Source organism: Heteronotia binoei, chromosome 19, assembly GCF_032191835.1.
Source record: "Heteronotia binoei isolate CCM8104 ecotype False Entrance Well chromosome 19, APGP_CSIRO_Hbin_v1, whole genome shotgun sequence".
Taxonomy (NCBI): domain Eukaryota; kingdom Metazoa; phylum Chordata; class Lepidosauria; order Squamata; family Gekkonidae; genus Heteronotia; species Heteronotia binoei.
Genome location: NC_083241.1, coordinates 29,958,666 through 29,980,850, shown reverse-complemented (window position 1 = coordinate 29,980,850; position 22,185 = coordinate 29,958,666). Strand labels below are relative to the sequence as shown.

Below are 22,185 nucleotides of genomic sequence, written 5' to 3'. Positions count from 1 at the left end.
GGCTTTGCATAAGGGGGTGTGGCCTAATATGCAAACGAGTTCCCATGCTGGGCTTTCTCTACCAAAAAAGCCCTGTGTGAAACAGTGGGGATGCCAGGTGTGTGCGGCCTAATATGCAAATGAATCCTGCTGGGCTTTTTCTACAAAAAGGCCCTGCTCTTTGAAGTCCACTGAAGTCCATGGGCTTCGAAAGCTGTTTAGGAATCCACTGAGTGGTAGCCTCTTTTTGGGAATGCAACATGGCGGGATGTGAACAGCAATTCTGCTGCCTACTGAAAGAGCAACTGACAGCAAAGCAGAGCAAATCTATCAACAAAGCAAGGAATAACTCTTTCTGTTCAGAAAATATAAGATGTCCTGGAAGCCAGTGTTCCCTTTAGTGGAGCGGGCTGGGCACCCTCTTGCACAGTGTGAGGGCTGAGCCGGGGTGAGGTGGGAGGGAGTTCTTCTTTGTCCTTCCCGAGTGCCAGCACAACATCCCACTAGCTACTCTGCAAAGGTTACAGAGAGAAAGGAAGACAGAAAGAACTTCCCAGCACCTAATGGATAATTTCCCAGCCTTGAACAGAATATTGGAGAGGCAGGTTCCAGATTCTGTTGCCACAGGAGCAGTCTAAGGGTAAGAAGTTTTGAGCGGGGTGCTTCTTTCTTGTTGGCATTGCGCACCATTTCCGGCTTCCCTTTGCATTGTTTGCTCTCTTTGCTTTTTTCCTCTTCCTCTTTTTTTATTCCTGCACATACTTTCTCTTCCTCTGCATGTCCAGAGGTACATTTTAGGAAGCTCTGTAAGTTAATATTTATACTTTATATGTTCTTCTTGTATGCTCTCCTTATTTGTTTCTTGTTTCATCATTTCCTTGTTCACAAATTTCCTAGCTAGTTCCCTATGCTCTTCTGATATTAGATCATTCCAGATGTTTCTGAAGAAGCGAGCAGTGACTCACAAAAGCTCATACCCTGCTACAAATTGTGTTTGCCTTTAAGGTGCTCCTGGAGTGATAGCAAATATAGAAGACAGATACAGGATACAGGATGATCGCAACAGGCTGGAAAAGTGGGCTAAAACAAATAAAATGAATGTTAACAGGGATAAATGTAAAGTTCTGCATTTAGGTAGGAAAATCCAAATGAATAATGATAGGATGGGAGAGATCTAGGGGGCTTAGTGGACTGTATACTGAACATGAGCCAGCAGTGTGATGCAGTAGCTAAAAAGGCCAATGCAATTTTGCGCTGTATCAACAGAAGTATACTGTCCAGATCACGTGAAGTAATAGTATCGCTTTACTCTGCTCTGGTTAGACCTCCCCTAGAGTACTGTGTTCAGTTCTGGGCACAATTTAAGAAGGATATAGACAAGCTGGAATGTGTCCAGAGGAGGGCAATGAAGATGGCAAGGGGTCTGAAGACCAAGTTCTACAAGAAAAGGCTGAAGGAGCTGGGATTGTTTAGCTTGGAGAGGAGTTGACTGAGAGGTTATATGATCACCATCTTAAAGAACTTGAAGGGCTGTCATATAGAGGATGGTGTGGAGTTTTATTCTATGGCCCCAGAAGATCAGACAAGAATCAATGGGTTGAAATTCAATCAGAAGAGTTTCCGGTTAAACATTAGGAAGAACTTCCTGACAGACAGAGCAGTGCCTCAGTGGAACAGGCTTTCATGGGAGGTGATCGGCTCTCCTTCTTTGGAGGTTTTTAAGCAGAGGCTAGATGGACATCTGACAGCAATGTTGATTCTGTGAACTTAGGTAGATCATGAGAAGGAGGGTAGGATGGCTTGTATCAGTTCTTTGTTCTCATGACCCTTTCTTACATGCCCAGGGAAAGTTGTTCACCACTTTTGGGTCAGGTAGCAATTTTCCTCTAGGCCAGTCTGGTCAGGAATTCTGGAGGGTGGGTTTGGGTTTTTTTTGGCCATCTTCTGGACATGGAGCAGCTGTCACTGGACAGGGAGTTGGACTAGATGACCCTGGATAGTCCCTTCCAACTCTATTGTTCTATGACTCTTGCTCTTTTGTTCTACTGTTAGTATGAACTCAGCTTTTCCTTCAGTAGGGTGGTCAGACGTCCATAGATGGCCAAAGAAGAGAACAAAAGGCCTCAAAAAGAAGGAAGAGGACAAAAACCTGCATTTGAAAACTGAAATTCAGAAATGAAAATTTACAAATAAGTACTTTAATTTAAAAAAGAACTACAGTTCTGCCTGCTGCCCACCAATACTTCCTCTAAGCTTTTGTGAGCAAAAGTTCTACTTTAAGAGCTGCTGGCATTAAAGTTGTGAGCTACTGCATAAATTAGTATGCTGTGGGGCCATTTTTCCTGAGCTAAGACGGAAATGTGTGAGCTGGATGCTAAAAAACTGTGAGCTAGCTCACACTAATTCAGCTGAGAGGGAACACTGCTGCCCACATGCTAACAGTTAATAGTCTCTGCTGTCCCTTCTGACAGCTCACAGTCTTTAATTCACCAGAAACAGCCCGGAACGATTGACTCAAGCGGCTAGGGTTGTTTGCCGAAAGAAAGAGCGCGTTGCACCCATGTTCTCCCGGCTTTGGTGGAGGAGGTGCATCAGATATTTCCTTCCCCACCGGCTCCGCTCGGTAACCTGCAGAAGCGGCGATGGCGACGTCTGGAGGGCTCCTAGCTTGGTGCATGGAACAGCTCCGCGGCGGTTTCGGACTAGATGTTGGCGAGGAGCTTGTCCAGTGAGCAGCGGGGGGAAAGGCAGGAGAGGGCCCGGGCTGGCGGGTCGGGCTGGGACGTGTCGTGTCACCTTGTCCGGCTGTCGAGCGCGCTTGTAACGTCGGTATGAAGGCCGCCAGTGGTAGGAGAGGAGAGAGACAGGAGAGGACTATGCTCCTGGTGTGCTCCATTTAACTTTTCTTCACCTAAGGAAAAAGGCAGATATTCAACAGGTGTTGAATTCCTGCCTGTCGTCCAGCTGTTAGTGAAGGAATTAGAAAACATAGGTACCAAACAGGGTTGCCAACCCTCGGGGGGCGGGGCGGGTAGAGTTCTTTCAGAGTTGCAGCTGCTTTCCAGGGACTCTCATCTGTTGAATTCCTGCCTGTCAACCAGCTGTTAGTTGAAGGTGCAGGAATTACAAGATATAGGCAACAAATAGGATTGCCAACCCTGAGGGGGGGGGCGGACTAGAGTTATTTTAGAGTTGCAACCAATGTTCCCTCTAAGCTGCAGGGTCTTGTGAGCCAAAATTCTACTTTGTGAGCTACTGGCATTAAAGTTGTGAGCTCCTGCAGAAATTATTGTGCTCTGGGGTCATCCTTCCTGAGCTAAGACAGAAATCTGTGAGCTGGAGGCTAAAAATCTGTGAGCTAGCTCACGCTAACTCAGCTTAGAGGGAACACTGGTTGCAACTGCTTTCCGGTCTACAGAGATCAGTTCCTTTGGAGGAAATGGCAGCTTTGGAAGATGGACTCTGTGATATCACATCCCTGCTGAGATACCTCTTGAGGCATCACACCTAAATCTCCAGGAATTTCCCAAGGCAGAGTTGGAAGTTTTATTTAACACATTTTTAGCTTGTCCTCACTACACAGGGCTCAGGAAAATGTACCATTGTTCTATGCTCCTCCATTTTTTCTCACAACAATCTCTGTGAAATAGATGAGTCTGAGAGAGAGAAAGGCCCAAAGTCACCCAGCAAGCTTCATGGCAGAGTAGAAATTTGAACCTGCATCTCCTTGGCCATAGCTGGATGCTTTAAATGCTATGATGTACAGCAGCATCATGAAAATATCCGGCCTGCCTACTGTCCTCCAATGGAATAGCAAAACCTGGGAGATCTTGATACTAGACAAGAAATGTTCACAATTGAATTTTTATTTTTTGTATTTGTTTGTGTGCGTGCATGCCTGGAAGTCATGGCTGACTTCTGGTAACCCCTAGTGGGGCTTGGATGTTTCAGAGAGAAGGCTTGCTTGCCTGCCTTAGCGTCCCAGCCCTGTTATTCCTTGGAGGTCTCCCATCCAAGTTCTTACCAGGGTTGACCCTGCTTAGATTTCGAGTTATGATGAGATTGGGCTTGCCTGGGCTATCCAGGTCAGGGCAAGTAACCATTGTACTTGGCAGCTTTTCTGTACAGATGGCTTTTATGTCTAGAATACACAGATAAGTCAAATGATTTGTCTCACAACCCAGTGGAAAGGACTGACCACTGGGTTGAAAAAGACTGCTGTTCTAGAATGTTACTTGCTTGTATCATACAGCCATAAGAACATAAGCCATGTTGAATCAGGCCAATGGCCCATCCTGTCCAACATTCTGTCACACAGTGGCCAAAAAACCAGGTGCCATCAGGAGGTCCATTAGTGGGGCCAGGGCACTAGAAGCCTTCCCACTGTTGCCCCTGTCATGATCCTGGGCCTAGAGAGGCCTGCAGGCCCCAGGGAAGCCTGCTTAGGAGTTAATGGGAAAAGCCTACATTTCCCAGGATCCCCTCTGTCCCTCTGGTTAGGTAGCTAGGGGTTTGGAGGGAAACAGGCTCAGAGAGGGGTGGGGCCTGAGAAGGGAAGCCCAGGAAGTGGGTGTTCTTTCCCTGGAAGGCTGAGCTGGAGGTAGGCTGTACCTGAAGAGCTTGAGCAGGGAAAAGCTCCCTCACCTAAGGAAAGGAGTGAGTGCTGGTTAGTAGTTTAGGGACTGTAAGTTAAGATGCGTTAGGATTTTTGTTTATTGTCCCTTCACTTTTACTGTTTCATGCACCTTGTTAATTTATATTGCACTGAAGTAAACATTTTTTGTTGTTGTTCACTCTGCCTGGTCCTCACACCCATTATTTGGCCTAGCTAAGGGAGGCCTGAAGGGCTTGGGAGGGAACTCTGGGCCTTCTCAAGGGGAACCCTAACCCAGAGTGGTGGCAGCAATTTGGTATGACCCCCCCCCGAGTCGTGACAGCCCCCCTTAACCACCAAGAATACTGAGCATCGCTGCCCCAGTCAGAGAGTTCCATCAGTATGCTGTGGCTAATAGCCACTGATGGACCTCTGCTCCATATGTTTATCCAGTCTTCTCTTGAAGCTGTCTATGCATGTAGCTGCCACCACCTTCTGTGGCAGCAGATTCCATGTGTTAATCACCCTTTGGGTGAAGAAGTACTTCCTTTTATCTCTTCTAACCCAGAATTTCTCAGCAGACTAAAACAGAATAAGCACAGCAATTTCATTGAGTGTCCACAAGTTCTTGAATTGTGAGAAAGGGAGAAAAGTACTTCTTTCTCTACCTTCTCTATCGCATACATATTGCTGCTGTGCTACAGCAGTTTCCATGAGTAAATAGTGACAGAAGAAAGTAATGGAAGCTGTAAAAGGTAAGAAGGACTCCTTTAAGCGGTGGAAAACCAGTCCAAGTGAGATTAATAAAAGGGAACACAGGCTGTGGCAAATCAAATGCAAGATTGTGATCAGGCAGGCAAAAAGGGACTATGAGGAGCATATTACAAAAAACATAAAGACCAACAATAAAAATTTCTTCAAATATATTAGAAGCAGGAAACCAGCCAGGGAGGCAGTGGGGCCCTTGGATGGCCAAGGAGTAAAAGGATTACTGAAGGAGGATAGGGAAATGGCTGAGAAGCTGAATGCATTTTTTTGCCTCCGTCTTCATTGTGGAAGATCAGAACTTTTTGCCTGCCCCAGAACCACTAATTTTGGAAGGGGTGTTGAAAGACCTGAGTCAGATTGAGGTGACAAAAGAGGAGGTCCTACGACTGATAGACGAATTAAAAACTAATAAGTCACTGGGTCCAGATGGCATACATCCGAGAGTTCTGAAAGAACTCAAAGTTGAATTTATGGATCTTCTGACAAAAATCTGTAATCTTTAATTGAAATCTGCCTCCGTTCCTGAGGACTGGAAGGTAGCAAATGTCACCCCCATCTTTAAAAAGGGTTCCAGAGGAGATCCAGGAAATTTCAGGCCAGTCAGTCTGACTTCAATACTGGGAAAGTTGGTAGAAAGCATTATCAAGGACAGAATGAGTAGGCACACTGATGAACACGGGTTTTTGAGGAAGACTCAGCATGGGTTCTGTAAGGGAAGATCTTGCCTCACTAACCTGTTACATTTCTTTGAGGAGGTGAACAAACATGTGGACAAAGGAGACCCGATAGATGTTGTTTACCTTGACTTCCAGAAAGTTTTTGATAAAGTTCCTCATCAAAGGCTCCTTAGTAAGCTCGAGAGTCATGGAGTAAAAGGACAGGTCCTCTTGTGGATCAAAAACTGGCTGAGTAATAGGAAGCAGAGAAGGAGTATAAATGGGCAGTCTTCGCAGTGAGGACGGTAAGCAGTGGGGTGCCGCAGGGCTCGGTACTGGGTCCCATGCTCTTTAATTTGTTCATAAATGATTTAGAGTTGGGAGTGAGCAGTGAAGTGGCCAAGTTTGCGGATGACACTAAATTGTTCAGGGTGGTGAGAACCAGAAAGGATTGTAAGGAACTCCAAAGGGATCTGTTGAGGCTGGGTGAGTGGGCGTCAACGTGGCAGATGTGGTTCAATGTGGCCAAGTGCAAAGTAATGCACATTGGGGCCAAGAATCCCAGCTACAAATACAAGTTGATGGGGTGTGAACTGGAAGAGACTGACCAAGAGAGAGATTATGGTAGATAACTCACTGAAAATGTCAAGACATTGTGCGTTTGCAATAAAAAAGGCCAACGCCATGCTGGGAATTATTAGGAAGGGAATTGATAACAAATCAGCCAGTATCATAATGCCTCTGTATAAATTGATGGTGCGGTCTCGTTTGGAGTACTGTGTGCAGTTCTGGTTGCCGCACCTCAAAAAGGATATTATAGCATTGGAGAAAGTCCAGAAAAGGGCAACTAGAATGATTAAAGGGCTGGAACACTTTCCCTATGAAGAAAGGTTGAAACGCTTGGGGCTCTTTAGCTTGGAGAAACGTCGACTGCGGGGTGACATGATAGAGGTTTACAAGATAATGCATGGGTTGGAGAAAGTAGAGAAAGAAGTACTTTTCTCCCTTTCTCACAATACAAGAACTCGTGGGCATTTGATGAGATTGCTGAGCAGACAGGTTAAAACAGATAAAAGGAAGTACTTCTTCACCCAAAGGGTGATTAACATGTGGAATTCACTGCCACAGGAGGTGGTGGCGGCCACAAGCATAGCCACCTTCAAGAGGGGTTTAGATAAAAATATGGAACAGAGGTCCATCAGTGGCTATTAGCCACAGTGTGTATGTGTGTGTGTGTGTGTGTGTGTGTATATATATATATATATTTGGCTACTGTGTGACACAGAGTGTTGGACTGGATGGACCATTAGCCTGATCTAACATGGCTTCTCTTATGTTCTTAAGAAGGGAGATGGAATGCTAAACAGAATAGGGCCCATAGCCATGGCCTTTGTTCTGTATGAAAAGGCTCCTACTATCTTCCTCCCTGGCCTTATGTTTAGATACATCTTGTCCATTGAGAATGAGGAGGAGATCAGGGAGTACATTGCTGACCTAGTCCAGGGGACCGATGGCAAGAAGAAGCACTTTGTGGACGAGCTCGTCGCCAGATGGCAAAGGTCCTGCCAGCCTACAGCATCCGACCCCTTGCCACTCTATCGGAAAAAAGATGGTAAGTGGAAGTGGAAGGAGATAAGTTGCAGAGCAATTGTTTTATCTGTAATTTAAAAACCAGCCCCTTATTAGAACATTGCTGTGAGGTAGTCCCCTGTGCAAGCACCAGTCGTTTCTGACTCTGGGGTGATGTTGCATCATAACGTTTTCACAGCAGACTTTTTACGGGGTGGCTTGCCATTGCCTTCCCCAGTCACCTACACTTTCCCCCCAGCAAGCTGGGTATTAATTTTACCAACCTCGGAAGGATGGAAGGCTGAGTCAACCTCGAGCCAGTTACCTTAACTCAGCTTCCGCCAGGATCGAACTCGGGTCATGAGCAGAGCTTGGACTGTAATACTGCAGCTTACCACTTTGCGCCACGGGGCTCTCTACAACATTGCTGAGTCTTGTAAAATTGTGTTAGCAAAGAAGAGACTTGGAATTGAGGCATTTTCTAGCAGTGATAGTGTCAGGGCTGGGCTTTCAGGCAGAGAAGTGTGGAACCCTGATTTGCAGGCTCAGTGAGAAAGACCCCCAAAGCAAGGCATAGTTTTACATTAGAAGGAAACTTTACCATCTAAAGGGGCCATCCTAGTAACACCTTTAAGTTCAGAGTCTAAAATTATCTGCCCGTATTTATCCTTATGGAAGAGGACCCTGAACGTAAGAAAGGTTATATACGCACACAAATTATTCCTGTACATACCTGTTCCCTGTTTTTCATTGCAGGGGTAGAGTGGGGAATGAGAACTTAACACTGGTCTCCCTTTCAAGTAAACAGGGTAACATCATAATTGGTTCCTGGTGCCCAGGGCTTTTTTTTGTAGAAAAAGCCCAACAGGAACTCATTTGTATATTAGGCCACACCCCCTGACATCACCATTGCTTCACACATGGCTTTTTTTTGTAGAGAAAGCCCAGCAGGAACCTATTTGCATATCAGGGCACACCCCCTGACAGCAAGCCAGTCGAGACTACTTTCCTGCTCCAAAAAAGCCCTGCTGGTGCCATTCTGAAGGATGCTGATGACGGGAGTGATGAGCTGAAAGTGTTGCCTCTCAGCTTCTTATCTTAGCTGTGCTGTCATCCAGTCAGATAAATGAGAGTTGGATTGTCTTTGCAGCGATAGGAATTATGAAGATAAGAAGGGGAATCATCCCTTTATACTTCTTAAATATTTTGTGGTATTTTCTACTGCCGGTGTTCCCACCTTTTTGATCCTTTGGGCACCTTTGGAGATCTGAAACAAGGCAGCGGGCACAACCTGGCTACCGCATAACCTCAGACTGCCAGCCGCAGTAGGTGGCGCCAGTCACAAAATCCCTTCTACAGGAGGCAGAGCCAAGAACAAAATATCAGGAATCGAGGTTATATATAACTATAGTAGTAACACTCAGGGCTTTTTTGGTAGAAAAGGCCCAGCAGGAACTCATTTGCATATTAAGCTACACTCCCTGATGTCACCATTGTTTCACACAGGGCTTTTTGTAGAAAAAGCCCAGCAGGAACTCATTTGTGTATTAGGACACACCCCATGACATCACCATTGTTTCACACAGTAGGAACTAATTTGCATATTAGGCCACACCCCCTGATGCCAAGCCAGCCGGACCTGCATTCCTGTGCGTTCCTGCTAAAAAAAAACAAACCCTGGTAACACTTCAGCATCTCAGGCAGAAATTCTGTTTGACAGAATGCCTTTTTGATCTACAGAGCCAATCAGAAGCCATGCCAGGCAAAACCCTACCTAGCTGCGCCCACTTTCTAAAAGCATTTATTGGGTGCCAGGAAAGGTGCTGGCGGACATCACATTGGGGACCCCTGTTCTATTGTATCTCTTTTACTTTTCCCGTTAAGATAAAATTGGCTCAACTTCTCTCAGGAGTTCCCCATGGTGCAGCAGCTTAACTAGCTGTTCGGAGAAACCTGCTGTACAGCCCTAAGCAGAGTGATACCACTGAAGTCAGTAGGTTTAGAAAGATGTAACCCTGTTTAGGATTGCACTGTCATAGCCATTGCTGTTCCATCTCTCTCTTCCTCACAAGCTTTAAGTGAATGCAGTGCGTCGACCTGACATCATTATGTTTGCATGTTGCCCTAAATTAATGGCTCATAGTCAAAGATCTATGGCGTAGATGTGTGGCCAAGCCATAAGTGTAATGATGTCACACCTTGCATTATTCCTTACCTAGACATTTCAAGGAAGGGGAGGGAGGAGAAATGAAATGGTGGAAGCTGTTGCGGGGTTGCCCCCCCCTTTCTTTACAACCTTTAACTATGAGCTTTTGTATAACTTTTAGACACATTAGAGGCTCCTCGGTCAGGAGACCAAGCCAAGAGGGGACGACGCAAAGGGAGGAACAAGCAGGAAGCCCCTGTTCATATTGAAACTGACCAGCCGATGGAGGAAGTAAAAACTCCACTTGACTTAGCCAAGGTAAGGGCATTCTCTGTGCGCTTTTAGGTGCTTTCTAGAATGACAGAAGCTCAAGGGTTAAAATAAATGGAGGAGAGTTGAAGGTGAGCTTTTACTATATACCGGGGGTCCCCAACCTTTTTTGCCTGTGGGCACCTTTGGAATTCTGACAAAGGTTGGTGGGCACAATCACAAAATGGCTGCCACAGGGGTGGAGCCAGTCACAAAATGGCTGCTGCAGGAGGTGGGGCCAACCACAAAATGTCAGGGATTAATGTTAGTTACAGTTCTAACAGTAACTTCTCAACCTTGTCAATCAATCAGTTTTATTTGCTGCAAAAGCCAGCATCCTAAACAAAAAGAATATCTATACATATCCATAAGAACTATCTGTAAAAACATAATACAAGTATTATGACATTATTAAAATTGATAATTATACAGAAATGGCCATTAAGACAAACATGGTCTGGCATTTGAAGCTACTAATAATTTTCTCGTTGTAAAGGTGAACCAACCAAATTTAGCTATTTTAAGAGTAACTGCAGGATATTTGCTCTCTAGAAGTTCTTTAAGTTGGTATATTTTTTTGCTGCTGGTAGGGGGAGCAATCATAGAAGGCAGGAGGGATTCCCTATGCTTACTATGTACTTTGCATCCATAAAAGACATGAACTAATAACTGTATGCCCTCATTACAGCAAGGGCATATACAAACTTCATAGGGGATTTTCCTGTATCTACCCTCTGTAACTGCTGAAGGGAGGGCGTCCCACCTCATAAGGGAGAAAATCCTTCTGTATTCGTGGTTTTCTACGTGATATAAATATGGCATGGTGAGTGCCAGGAAAAGTGTCAGTAGGCACCATTTTAGGTCCTTTGCTGTATGCCCTCAAAGCAGCCATTTTATTGTCAGTTTCACAGGGACTTAAAGAGAGCTCAGCGACGGCAGGGATCACAGATTCTCACCTTTCTGCTGTACACCAGGGGTGGCCAACAGTAGCTCTCCAGATGTTTTTCTGCCTACAACTCCCATCAGCCCCAGCCACCATGGCCAATGGCTGGGGCTGATGGGAGCTGTAGGCAAAAAACATCTGGAGAGCTGCCGTTGGCCACCCCTGCTGCACACAATTGGTGGGATGTGCAGATGGCGAGCTAAGTTGGTAGAAGGGACCAGAGCAAAGAAGACTCAGGTATAAATAGCTGTTGATCTCATGTCCAGGCTGTTCATAGAAGGCAGAGGTTGAACAGGGAATCAGCGTAAAAGGATGGGCTGTTCAGTTTCATTCCGGTTTGTCTGAGGAATTGTGCCTGCACACGAAAGCTCACACCCTGAATAAAACCTCGTTGGTCTTGCAGGTGCCACTGGACTCTGGCTTGGTTCTGTTGCTTCAGACCCACAGGGCTACCCACCTGGATCTGTCTTCCCCAGCACTATCAATCTGTCTAGACCAGGGGTGGCCAAACCTGCTTAACATAAGAGCCACAGAGAATAAATGTCAGATGTTTGAGAGCCACAAGACATGAATATCAGATGTTTGAGAGCCACAAAACCGGAGGGAGGGAAGATAGGGAGGGAAGGAAATAGATGGGGAGTGGGAGGGAGAGGTGGAAAGAAAGCAACTTTAACTTTAAATGCCAAGCTGCCAGCCAACAGGGCATTGAGGGTTTCAAGAGCCACATAATATGTGTGAAAGAGCTGCAAGTGGCTCCCGAGCCACAGTTTGGCCACCTCTGATCTAGACCTATGCGTGATGTCTGCACCCTTTGCACCAGGCAGGCAAGTCACCGTGAGGTCAAAATGCCCGTCACAGACTGCACCCTCTATATTTCAAATGATCAAATCATCCAGTACCCAAAGCCCACCTTCCCCCGGGGGGATCCTCGATATGAGAGGATATTGGTCCGTCACCCAAGGAAGGGCTCTCTTCTGAGGGATCATATCCCTCCTCCCCAGACTGATGCCCTCCAACCTCGAGATTCTCAGTCTCTCCAACAGCAGAAGGCTGGCAGAGGGTAGGTGGGCCAGCACAGCAAAGGGGGAGACTCCCAACATCAAAACCAGGATGTACCGCTTGTTTGTTTGAAGTTTTCAAGAAACCCCCAAGGCTACGTGACCTGTCCAGCCATTTCACTCAGCCCTTATCTCAAGATCTGCCCGGAGACCTTTTCACATACTATTTTCCCAGAAACACTCCCCCCCTTTTTATTTTCCAAATTTAGCTGATGCAGCAGTGGAATGCACAACTGAGTAATTGATTCCACAGTAAAGTGATTTATATCGCCCCTAAATCTGTCCAGTATCCAGGGCGGCCACCAGTACTGTGGTCCGTTAAGCACATCCATCGAGCTTTAATAGTTGTACTCTAAATTCTAATCGGAACACCTTTGCAGTGATTGTAAGTAAATGTGGAATAGCCCAGCACTGGGGTTCACTTCTGCCCTGAGCATGTGACTTCCCTTACTTACTGAACATGATTCATCTTCCAGGAAAGTCACTTTGGACTGTAATCTTGACAGATCTCCCCAGCCGTTGTTCTCATCTGCTATCAGAAAACACAAGTCAGCTGCGTTATGAATAACTTGGCTGAAACGGGTGAAGCAGCAACATTGTTCAGACACAACCACAAACCTCAGTTTGTGATAAGCGTTCTGACTGGCAGGTTCCAAAGTCCAGTGTCAGTCGAAGGTCAGGAGAGCAGAGAGTAAGCAAGGCAAGGTTGTTCAGGCCAAGGTCAAAATATCAGAGTTCTAGGAGTCGGGCAGGGCAGCAGCATGTGCATTGCATCCATACCCAATAGCCTCTCTTGGCTGGTTTGAAAGCCCTATACCAGGGGTGGCCAACGGTAGCTCTCCAGATGTGTTTTGCCTACAACTCCCATCAGCCCCAGCCAGTGGGCTGAAGTTAAATCCTACGAAGACAGAGGTCCTTTGCTTGGGCCGCCGCGGCCCGGGGAGGGGGATCCCCCTGCCGGCTTTTGATGGTGCGCCGCTTATGGCGGCGGACAGGGTCAGGAGCTTGGGGGTGCTATTGGAGCCTTCTTTAAAGATGGAGGCTCAGATAGCAGCCGCTGCCAAGTCCGCATTTTTTCATCTTAGACGGGCAAGGCAGCTGGCCCCCTTTCTGGAGCGCGACGACCTAGCAACAGTGATCCATGCTACGGTCACCTCAAGGTTGGACTACTGCAACGGCCTCTACATGGGGCTGCCCTTGTCTCGGACCCGGAAACTGCAGCTGGTGCAGAATGCCGCGGCCCGGCTGTTATTGGGTCTCCCAAAGTGGGAGCACATCCAGCCGGGTCTCCGGACTCTGCACTGGCTTCCAGTGATATACCGAGTCCGGTACAAGGTGCTGGTTATTACCTTTAAAGCCCTATATGGCCTGGGACCTGCCTACCTAAAGGACCGTCTCTCCCCACATGTTCCCCAGAGAGCACCGAGGTCAGGAACACAAAATCTCCTCACTATCCCCGGGCCAAAAGAAGCCCGTCTGAAAGCCACCAGGGAAAGGGCTTTCTCCGTTATGGCCCCCGTATGGTGGAATCAGCTGCCGGAAGAGGTGAGGGCCCTGCGGGACTTAGCGCAGTTCCTCAGGGCCTGTAAGACGACCCTCTTCCGGCTAGCCTATACCTAGCCTACATTTAGCTAGGATAACAACTTGAGGAAACTGGCCAGCCATCTGTTCATAGGAAATTGAATTACTCTGTTTTAATGTTTTAACCGCTTAAATTATTTAACTGTTTTATATTGAAATTGTTTACTTTTAAGTTTGATTAATTGTTGGAAGCCGCCCTGAGCCATTCGTGGGAAGGGCGGGATATAAATCCCAAAATAAATAAATAAATAAATAAATTGGCTATGCTGGCTGGGGCTGATGGGAGTTGTAGGCAAAAAAAATATCTGGAGAGCTACCGTTGGCCACCCCTGCCCTATACCAAAGGGTCATGCTTGCAGCCTGCTTCTCAAAAGTTATCCTGCAACTACTCAGCTTCATACTCAGTAAGCAGCTGGCGTTGGGCCATGAGGTGTGCGCTTTGCCTTCTTGCCTGTAGCTCTGTTCTCAGCTTCTGTCTGTGGTGCTCTAAGGGCATGGGAGATACTTGCGGACTGGGAACAGCCAATTGAGCTTCACCTGCTGCATCAGTGCTGGAGTGTGTTGGTGGCTCTGCACCAACTGTTGGCTGTGAATCCTGATAAGCCTACATCTCATTCTCTTGCCGATCCACTTCTGTTGACTCAAGGCTGGCTGCACGAGGCCCCTCTTCTCCTTAGGAGTCCTCGCTATCGCTGAGCCCTGGCGGATCCACAGCAGTAAGCATAGCTTGGGTTCCAGCCTGTAGTTTGTGTCCCAGACTCACAAACCAGAGCATGTTGACGTTTATGTGTCTCGCCCACCTCTGGCTGGAATCCTCTGCTGCTGAGCCTTGAAGATAATGATCACGTTCTCTTGCATTGTAAATTTTATGATGATCTTCGTGTTGTTTTTTTTAAAGCCTTTTCTGCAACCTTTAGAGGGGCGATCTGAAGATCGTAAGACCTCCTTACTTTTAGCCTCACATGAATGCGAAATTGTTGAATCTGTAGCAAAATTCTTTTAGTATGCTTCTAGGAGGAGATGTTCCTTTTTGTCCATAGATTCTGTTGCGATCCATTTGGATTCGTGCTGTTATGCCAGTAAAGGTTGTGAGATGTGATGTGGTACTGAGCCAGCCTGCTCAGTCCAGCCGTCTCCTCTATTCCATGTTCTTATCCTGAGAGCCAGTTTGGTGTAGTGGTTAAATGCACGGACTCTTATCTTATCTTATCGAGTTTGATTCCCCATTTCTCCACTTGCGGCTGCTGGAATGGCCTTGGGTCAGCCATCGCTCTTGTAGGGGTTGTCCTTGAAAGGGCAGCTGCTGTAAGAGCTGTCTCAGCCCCACCCACCTCACAGGGTGTCTGTTGTGGGGTGGGGAGGTTAAGGAGATTGTTACCACTCAGACTCAGAGTATAGGACAGGATATAAATCCAATATCTTCCTCCTCTTCCTCCTCTTCTTCCCTTGGTGTGCTGACTGAGCTTCTTCCTTGCTTTGGACACGAAGCCGCCTTGTAGCAAATCAGACCCTTGGTCCATCCCAATGGCGGCAACACTGGCAGCAACTCTCCAGGGTCTCAGGCAGAGGTCTTTCACATCACTTGCTGCTAGATGCTTTAACTGGAGATGCCGGGGATTGAACCTGGGACCTTTTGCATGCCAAGCAGATGCTCTACCACTGAGCCACAGCCCGCCCTTTTATCGTCACAGCAACCCTGCAAAGTCAGGTAGGCTAGGAGAAAAAGACTGGCTCGTGGTTATGACTTGGAACCCTGGCCTCTGTGGCCCTAGCCCAGCCCTCTGATCCCTTATGGTGTGACGGATGAAAGCTCTGATTCACTCCCTTCTGCATTGGCAGCATAACTGCATTTTGTAACAAATGCTTTTAACGTGATGGATGAAGCTTTTGTGCCATGGTGGCAGCTGGCTTATCAGATCTCCAGAGGGCCATTTTCTGGGACTTGAAAGCAGCAGCGGGGATGGCTGGGGGCAGAGATGAAAGCCGGAGGAGGGAGTGCTTTAGGAAGCCATCTGAGCTCCTGCAAATCCTGTAGCTAAGGGCCATGATGAGAGGGGGCCATGGGGGATAGGGCTGTGGGGGTCAGAGCAGGAAGCTGAAGAGGTTGCGGGGGGGGGGGCTGCCCCTCTTCCTGCCCACTCCTGCATGATTTAGAGCCGGCTGATCAGCTGATTGGCTTGTCTTTTAAATGGTGCAAGATGGGCAGCAGCCAGGGGTTTTTTTTTGTAGCAGGAACTCTTTTGCATATTAGACCACACACCCCTGATGTAGCCAGTCCTCTTGGCGCTTACAGTAAGCCCCATACTAAGAGCCCTGTAAGCTCTTGGAGGATCGGCTCCATCACGGGTGTGTGGCCTAATATGCAAAGGAGCCCCTGCTAGAATTCTATCCCTGGACCCTGTACTAAGAGCCCTGTAAGCTCTTGGAGGGTTGGCTCCATCAGGGGTGTGTGGCCTAATATGCAAAGGAGCCCCTGCTAGAATTCTATCCCTGGACCGTGTACTAAGAGCCCTGTAAGCTCTTGGAGGGTTGGCTCCATCAGGGGTGTGTGGCCAATATGCAAAGCAGCCCCTGCTAGAATTCTATCTCTGGGCCCTGTACTAAGAGCCCTGTAAGCTCTTGGAGGGTTGGCTCCATCAGGGGTGTGTGGCCTAATATGCAAAGGAGCCCCTGCTAGAATTCTATCCCTGGACCCTGTACGAAGAGCCCTGTAAGCTCTTGGAGGATTGGCTCCATCGGGGGTGTGTGGCCTAATATGCAAAGGAGCCCCTGCTAGAATTCTATCCCTGGACCCTGTACGAAGAGCCCTGTAAGCTCTTGGAGGGTTGGCTCCATCAGGGGTGTGTGGCCTAATATGCAAAGGAGCCCCTGCTAGAATTCTATCCCTGGACCCTGTACGAAGAGCCCTGTAAGCTCTTGGAGGGTTGGCTCCATCAGGGGTGTGTGGCCTAATATGCAAAGGAGTTCCTGCTACAAAAAAAGCCCTGGCAGCAGCTGCTCCCGAATGCGCCTTCTGCACAACTTAAATCGTGTAGGAGGGGAAGGGAGAAAGGCAGCTCTGGGATGGAAGGTGAGGAGCCCAGAAAAAACTGCCAGGGGGCTAGGCCTCATGGGCCCCCGGTTAGCTACGGGCCTGGCTCCTGCATTTCCTGCTTACTCTCTTGACTCCCTTTTTCATGGTCAGGCGGTCGTCCTGGTTGCAGCAGAGTTTCTAAACGTGAAGACTGGGACATGACACCATCTCTTCGCCCAAGCCACAGTTTGCAAACCAGATACTATCCACCATTGCAGTCTCCTTTTTAAGCCCTAATTGGGTTATTTGGCTAAAGCAGCGTAGTGTGATTGGTGGGTACATCTGAGCTGGGCCATGGGTTGTGCTTCCTTGCCAGCCACCAGAATTCACAAGATCTTTTCAGAGCTACAAGGAGGCAGTCTAGTGCAGTTGAAAAGTGTAGAAATTCCTATGCAGGTTATGTTGAGTTTAGAAACAGCCAGGCCACCAGGATTCGTCCTGTCAGCGATGGTAACCGCACCAGACAGTCCACATTGCTTTTGTCGATCTTGGTGTGGGCTCCAAAGCTGTAACGCTGTAGGAGCCCGGTGGCACAGAGTGGTAAAGCTGCAGTCCGAGCTCTCTGCTCACGACCTGAGTTCGATCCTGGCGGAAGCTGGGTTCAGGTAGCCAGCTCGAGGTTGACTCAGCCTTCCATCCTTCCGAGGTTGGTAAAATGAGTACTCTGCTTGCTGGGGGGAAAGTGTAGCTGACTGGGGAAGGCAATTGCAAACCACCCTGTAAAAAGTCTGCTGTGAAAACAATGTCACCCCAGAGTCGAAAACGACTGGTGCTTGCACAGGGGACTATCTTTACCTTTACCTTTTAAAGCATTGGATAATCAATTCACATTTTTCTGATTACTGCAGGGGGGAGGAAAGGCAATGCAGATATAACCTCTGTCCTTTTGAAAAGGTGTAAAAACCAACCTTCTCCTTCTTCCGTGTATCCCTAACCTCCATTCACAGCCTCCACTCCTGCAGAGCTAAACTTTGTTAGTTTCTGGGGGTTAGCTTAGTTTAGTTTATTCGATTTATATCCCGCCCGCCCTCCCTGCCGAAGCAGGCTCAGGGCAGCTCACAATACACAATAAAGTGACAATAAAACAATTCGATTAAATATTAAATTAAAACAGTAAAAGCAATTTAAACAATTTGGTGCTGATTTCCATTTAGATAAAGATGGCATTCAGTGTTCTTAGACATCCATTTAGATCTGCACAGTTTGGGTTCCACGATTGAGAAATCTATTTAATTAATTTCTACCCTGCTTTTCTCCCCAGTGGGGAACCCAAAGCAGCTTACACCGCTCTCCTCTCCTCCATTTTACTCTCACAACAACCCTGTGAGGCAGGCCACACAGCGACTTCCTGAAACTTGGAGAAATCGTACAGAGGTTCCCAGCGGGCTTAGCCTAGAAGAAGAGTAATTGATAAACATTACCGTTGCTTTCTTGGGAGTCCGCAGTGCAGCACACTGAGTTGTTCTAGGGGTGCCTCGTTCTGGCAGATGCTTGTCTTTTTGCCACCCAAGATGGGTGCTGTGTCATCTCGGAGGCTCCCTTTGATCGAGCATGAAGTCTGGCAGATGAACTTGTGCCAGAAGATACCTGGCTGACACACAATAGAGGGTGAAGCCAGTTGGGAAGGTGGAAATCCAGATAACTGGAATGCAAGGATCGCTTCCTAGCAGGAGCAGGGGTGGCCAAACTGTGACTCGGGAGCCGCATGTAGCTCTTTCACACATATAGTCTGTCTCTTGAAGCCCCCACCACCCAGTCAACTGGCTTGGCAAAGGGATTTCTCTCCCTAAATCACTTCTCCAAGCCAAGCCAGCTGGAGAATACATTTAAAGTTAAAGTTGCTTTCTTTCCACCTCCCCCTCCCCCATCTATCTGTCTGCCGGGCTTCTTTTCTCCTTTGCAGCTCTCAAAACATCTGACGTTCATGTCTTGCAGCTCTCAGACGTCTCACATTTATTCAGTGTGGCTCTTATATTAAGCAAGTTTGGCCACCCCTTCGCTGTAGGGCAACGTGTTCCCTTCTCTGTTGAGACACTAGTGTGAACACCAATTACAGCGACATCTGACATGGCGACGGTTGTGTTTTTTATTTTTCCCTGTTACGATCATCCATAATCATTATGTAAACTCCCCAAGTGGTGAATTGAGGAGTTCTGTGGATCGGCTTGGCTGTGTCCTCTTCCAGCAGTTCCTCATAATGTTTTTGTATGTTGGTTGGTTTATTTTTCTGTATCAAATTAGGCCCAGGAACTGAACAGCAGCAGCAGCAGCACTTCCTCCAAGAAGAAGGCCAAATTTGTCAACTTGTACACCAAGGAAGGGCAAGACAAACTGGCAGTCATGCTCCCCGGGCGCCACCCCTGCGAGTGCCTGGCCCAGAAGCACAAGCTGATCAACAACTGCCTGACGTGTGGGCGCATCGTCTGCGAGCAGGAGGGCTCGGGGCCCTGCTTGTTCTGTGGCACTCTGGTACGTCCCCACCTTCCACTGGTGTCTTTTCCTTGCTTAGCTGTAGCAGGTTCTGAGGGGGGTCAGCTTTGCTCAGCGGTTTCCCACCGCTCAGGGGAAAGGAGGCAGGTTTACCCTCTTTCCGATTCTCTCTCTTTCCAGAGATGCTTTTATTAGAGATTTGTAGCAGAGTTAGGAAAGGAAAGGTCCCCTGTGCAAGCACCAGTCATTTCCGACTCTGGGGTGATGTTGCTTTCATGGGGTGGTTTGCCATTGCCTTCCCCAGTCATCTACACTTTCCCCCCAGCAAGCTGGGTACTTATTTTACCGACCTCAGAAGGATGGAAGGCTGACTCAACCTCGAGCTGGCTGCCTGAACCCAGCTTCTGCTGGGGATCGAACTCAGGTCATGAGCAGAGCTTAGGACTGCAGTCCTGCAGCTTTAACACTCTGTGCCACGGGGCTCTTAGAGTTAAGCAAACGGGAAAAGTACAAAGCAGCCATCACACACGCATTTAGCTTTAAAAGTAATCTTTGCCTATCTGGTGAAGAAAGAGTCACTTGGAATTCTACGAAACAAGAAAAGGATAAACATCTTATCTGACTTCTCTAACTACACATTTACTCTTTGAGGTATAAAAAAGCAACTCGTGAGGAAGACTAGAGATTCAGACTGAAAGTCATAAAGTTGTAGCCCAGTGCTTTCTCCCTAATTCACCCCCAGTATATTGATTGCCTAGTTAGAGCATTCCAGTACTGGCTAATATGCATATTGACACATAGCTTCTGGTGGGAAATACGTGCAGAGTAGCCCATTGGCTGTACCTCTAGACCAGTGATGGCGAACCTTTTAGAGACCGAGTGCCCAAACTGCAACCCAAAACCCACTTATTTATCGCAAAGTGCCAACATGGCAATTTAACCTGAATACTGAGGTTTTAGTTTAGAAAAAAAACCAACTCATAGTGAAATTAATAAACTGAAAGAGCATTTGGTCTGGATAGCATTTGCTTAGGAAACTAACAAAATAGTAGCATGTCAGAATGGGAGAATGATGGTGAGAGTGTCATAAGGCAATAAGTGGAGGCTGTTCATTGCTCTGTTGCTTGCAAGTCTGGGTTAAACTGAGAACATGCCTTTCCCAGAGGTGTTCCTGTCCACCTAATTTACTTTTGAACATGTAACATTCATTATAAACGTCATTCTAGTTTGCCATTAGGAAAAAAGAATCCATTAAAATATAGTGTGTTTAGTAGGAGCTGGTGGTTAGAGTGTCCAAATCAGACCTGGGAGGTCCTGATTCGTATGCCCACTCTGCCCTGGCAGCTTGCTGGGAAACCTTGGACCAGTGATATACTCTGAGTTAACCCGCCTCATAGGTTCGTTGTGAGGATAAAAGAGAAGGGGAGAGTGTCAAACCACTTCAGTGTCCTTTTGGGGGAGGAAGGCAGGGGATACATGATGTTAGTTATTAAATTAAGTTGTTGAAAGGAGTCCACTGATTTATATGGCTAAATCTGACTCCAGCAGCACCTCAGAGAACAAGATTTTTAAGAGTCAAAGCTCCTTTTATCTAATCAAGGGAGTTCTAGTGCTGGAAAGCTTGTGCCCCCTCCCCCGAATCTTGTTGGTTTCTAAGGTGCTTCTGGGCTCGAATCTAGTTGTTCTACTATGGACCAGCTGGGCTACCCTTGGAAACTTCAGGGATAGTCTGAATTGTATTAACTAGAAAGTCTGATGTGAGAAAGAAGGGCCAGTTTGGTGTAGAGGTTAAGTGTGCGGACTCTTATCTGGGAAAACCGGGTTTGATTCCCCACTCCTCCACTTCCAGCTGCTGGAATGGCCTTGGGTCAGCCATAGCTCTCACAGAGCTGTCCTTGAAAGGGCAGCTTCTGGGAGAGCTTCTCTCAGCCCCACCTACCTCAGGGAGCTGAGGTGTCGCAGCTCTGGGAAGGGAGGAAAGGAGGAGGGCCACGGCAAGGGGGCCGCGGGAGGGGCGAGGGAGCGCACGTGCCCACAGAGAGGGCTCTGAGTGCCGCCTCTGGCACCTGTGTCATAGGTTTGCCACCACTGCTCTAGACTAACTGAGCATCAGCATGCATAAACAATTATCCGTAAACTTCAGGAAGCGGCCAAAACCCAGCAGCTTTTCGTCAGGTGAGTTGCCTGTGCTTAATGTAGCCCTACTTTGTGTGCATCTGGAACGGAGGCATCGACTTGTCCTCTTGACATGCGGGGGTCTTTCCCTAGTTATGAAGCGTTTGTGAAGAGGAATTGCCTTGAGAGGCCTTGCAAAAGAAAAGGAACCAAGAAAGACCAGATTTTCGGCTGGTCTCTCTGGGTCCTCTTCTAACAGGGGTATTTCTAAGCAGAATTGTACCCTTCTAAATCCGTTGACATTTTAGGCTTAGAAGGGCATGAGTCTGTTTAGGATTGCACTCTGAATCATGGAAGAAGAAGAAGAACTGCAGATTTATACCCCGCCCTTCTCTCTGAATCAGAGACTCAGAGCGGCTTACAATCTCTTATATCTTCTCCCCCCACAACAGACACCCTGTGAGGTGGGTGGAGCTGAGAGAGCTCTCACAGCAGTTGCCCTTTCAAGGACAACCTCTGCCAGAGCGATAGCTTACCCAAGGCCATTCCAGCAGGTGCAAGTGGAGGAGTGGGGAATCAAGCCTGATTCTCCCAGATAAAAGTCTGCACACTTAGCCACTACACCAAACTGGCTCCCAGACTATCTCCCGAGATAGTCCAGCCGCCTGCACAGTGCAGGAAATTCTCAAATACCTCCCCACCGCCCTGTAACATCAGCTTCATGCCCAGAAGATGACAAAAAAATTAAATAACCTCCAGGCACCCTTGCCAAAGTGGCCTGGAGAAAAATTGCTGACTGACCCCAAAGTAGCAAACAGTGTTACCCTGGATGTGTAAGAAAGGGCCACAAGAATGAAACACCGATGCAACCCTCCCTGCCCTCCCTTCTCATGATCTCCCTAAATTCACAGAACCAGCACTGCTGTCAGATGGCCATCTAACCTCTGCTTAAAAACCTCCCAAG

At 47.6% G+C, this 22,185-nt stretch overlaps 1 protein-coding gene across 3 annotated transcripts in view; it reads left to right on the top strand.

The window, feature by feature from the left end:
• Positions 1-2,553: 2,553 nt before the first annotated feature.
• The window catches only part of TRIP4 (thyroid hormone receptor interactor 4), an 83,524-nt gene continuing 63,892 nt past the window's right edge, over positions 2,554-22,185 (top strand). For 2 of the 3 annotated variants that reach the window (XM_060260198.1, XM_060260200.1), the window contains exons 1-4: positions 2,554-2,707; positions 7,440-7,609; positions 9,894-10,030; positions 18,918-19,145. In XM_060260198.1, coding sequence (XP_060116181.1) covers positions 2,622-2,707; positions 7,440-7,609; positions 9,894-10,030; positions 18,918-19,145 — 621 coding nt within the window. In that variant the 5' untranslated portion in view covers positions 2,554-2,621. The remainder of the gene's footprint in view (positions 2,708-7,439; positions 7,610-9,893; positions 10,031-18,917; positions 19,146-22,185) is intronic. The other variant, XM_060260199.1, reaches the window with a different exon arrangement.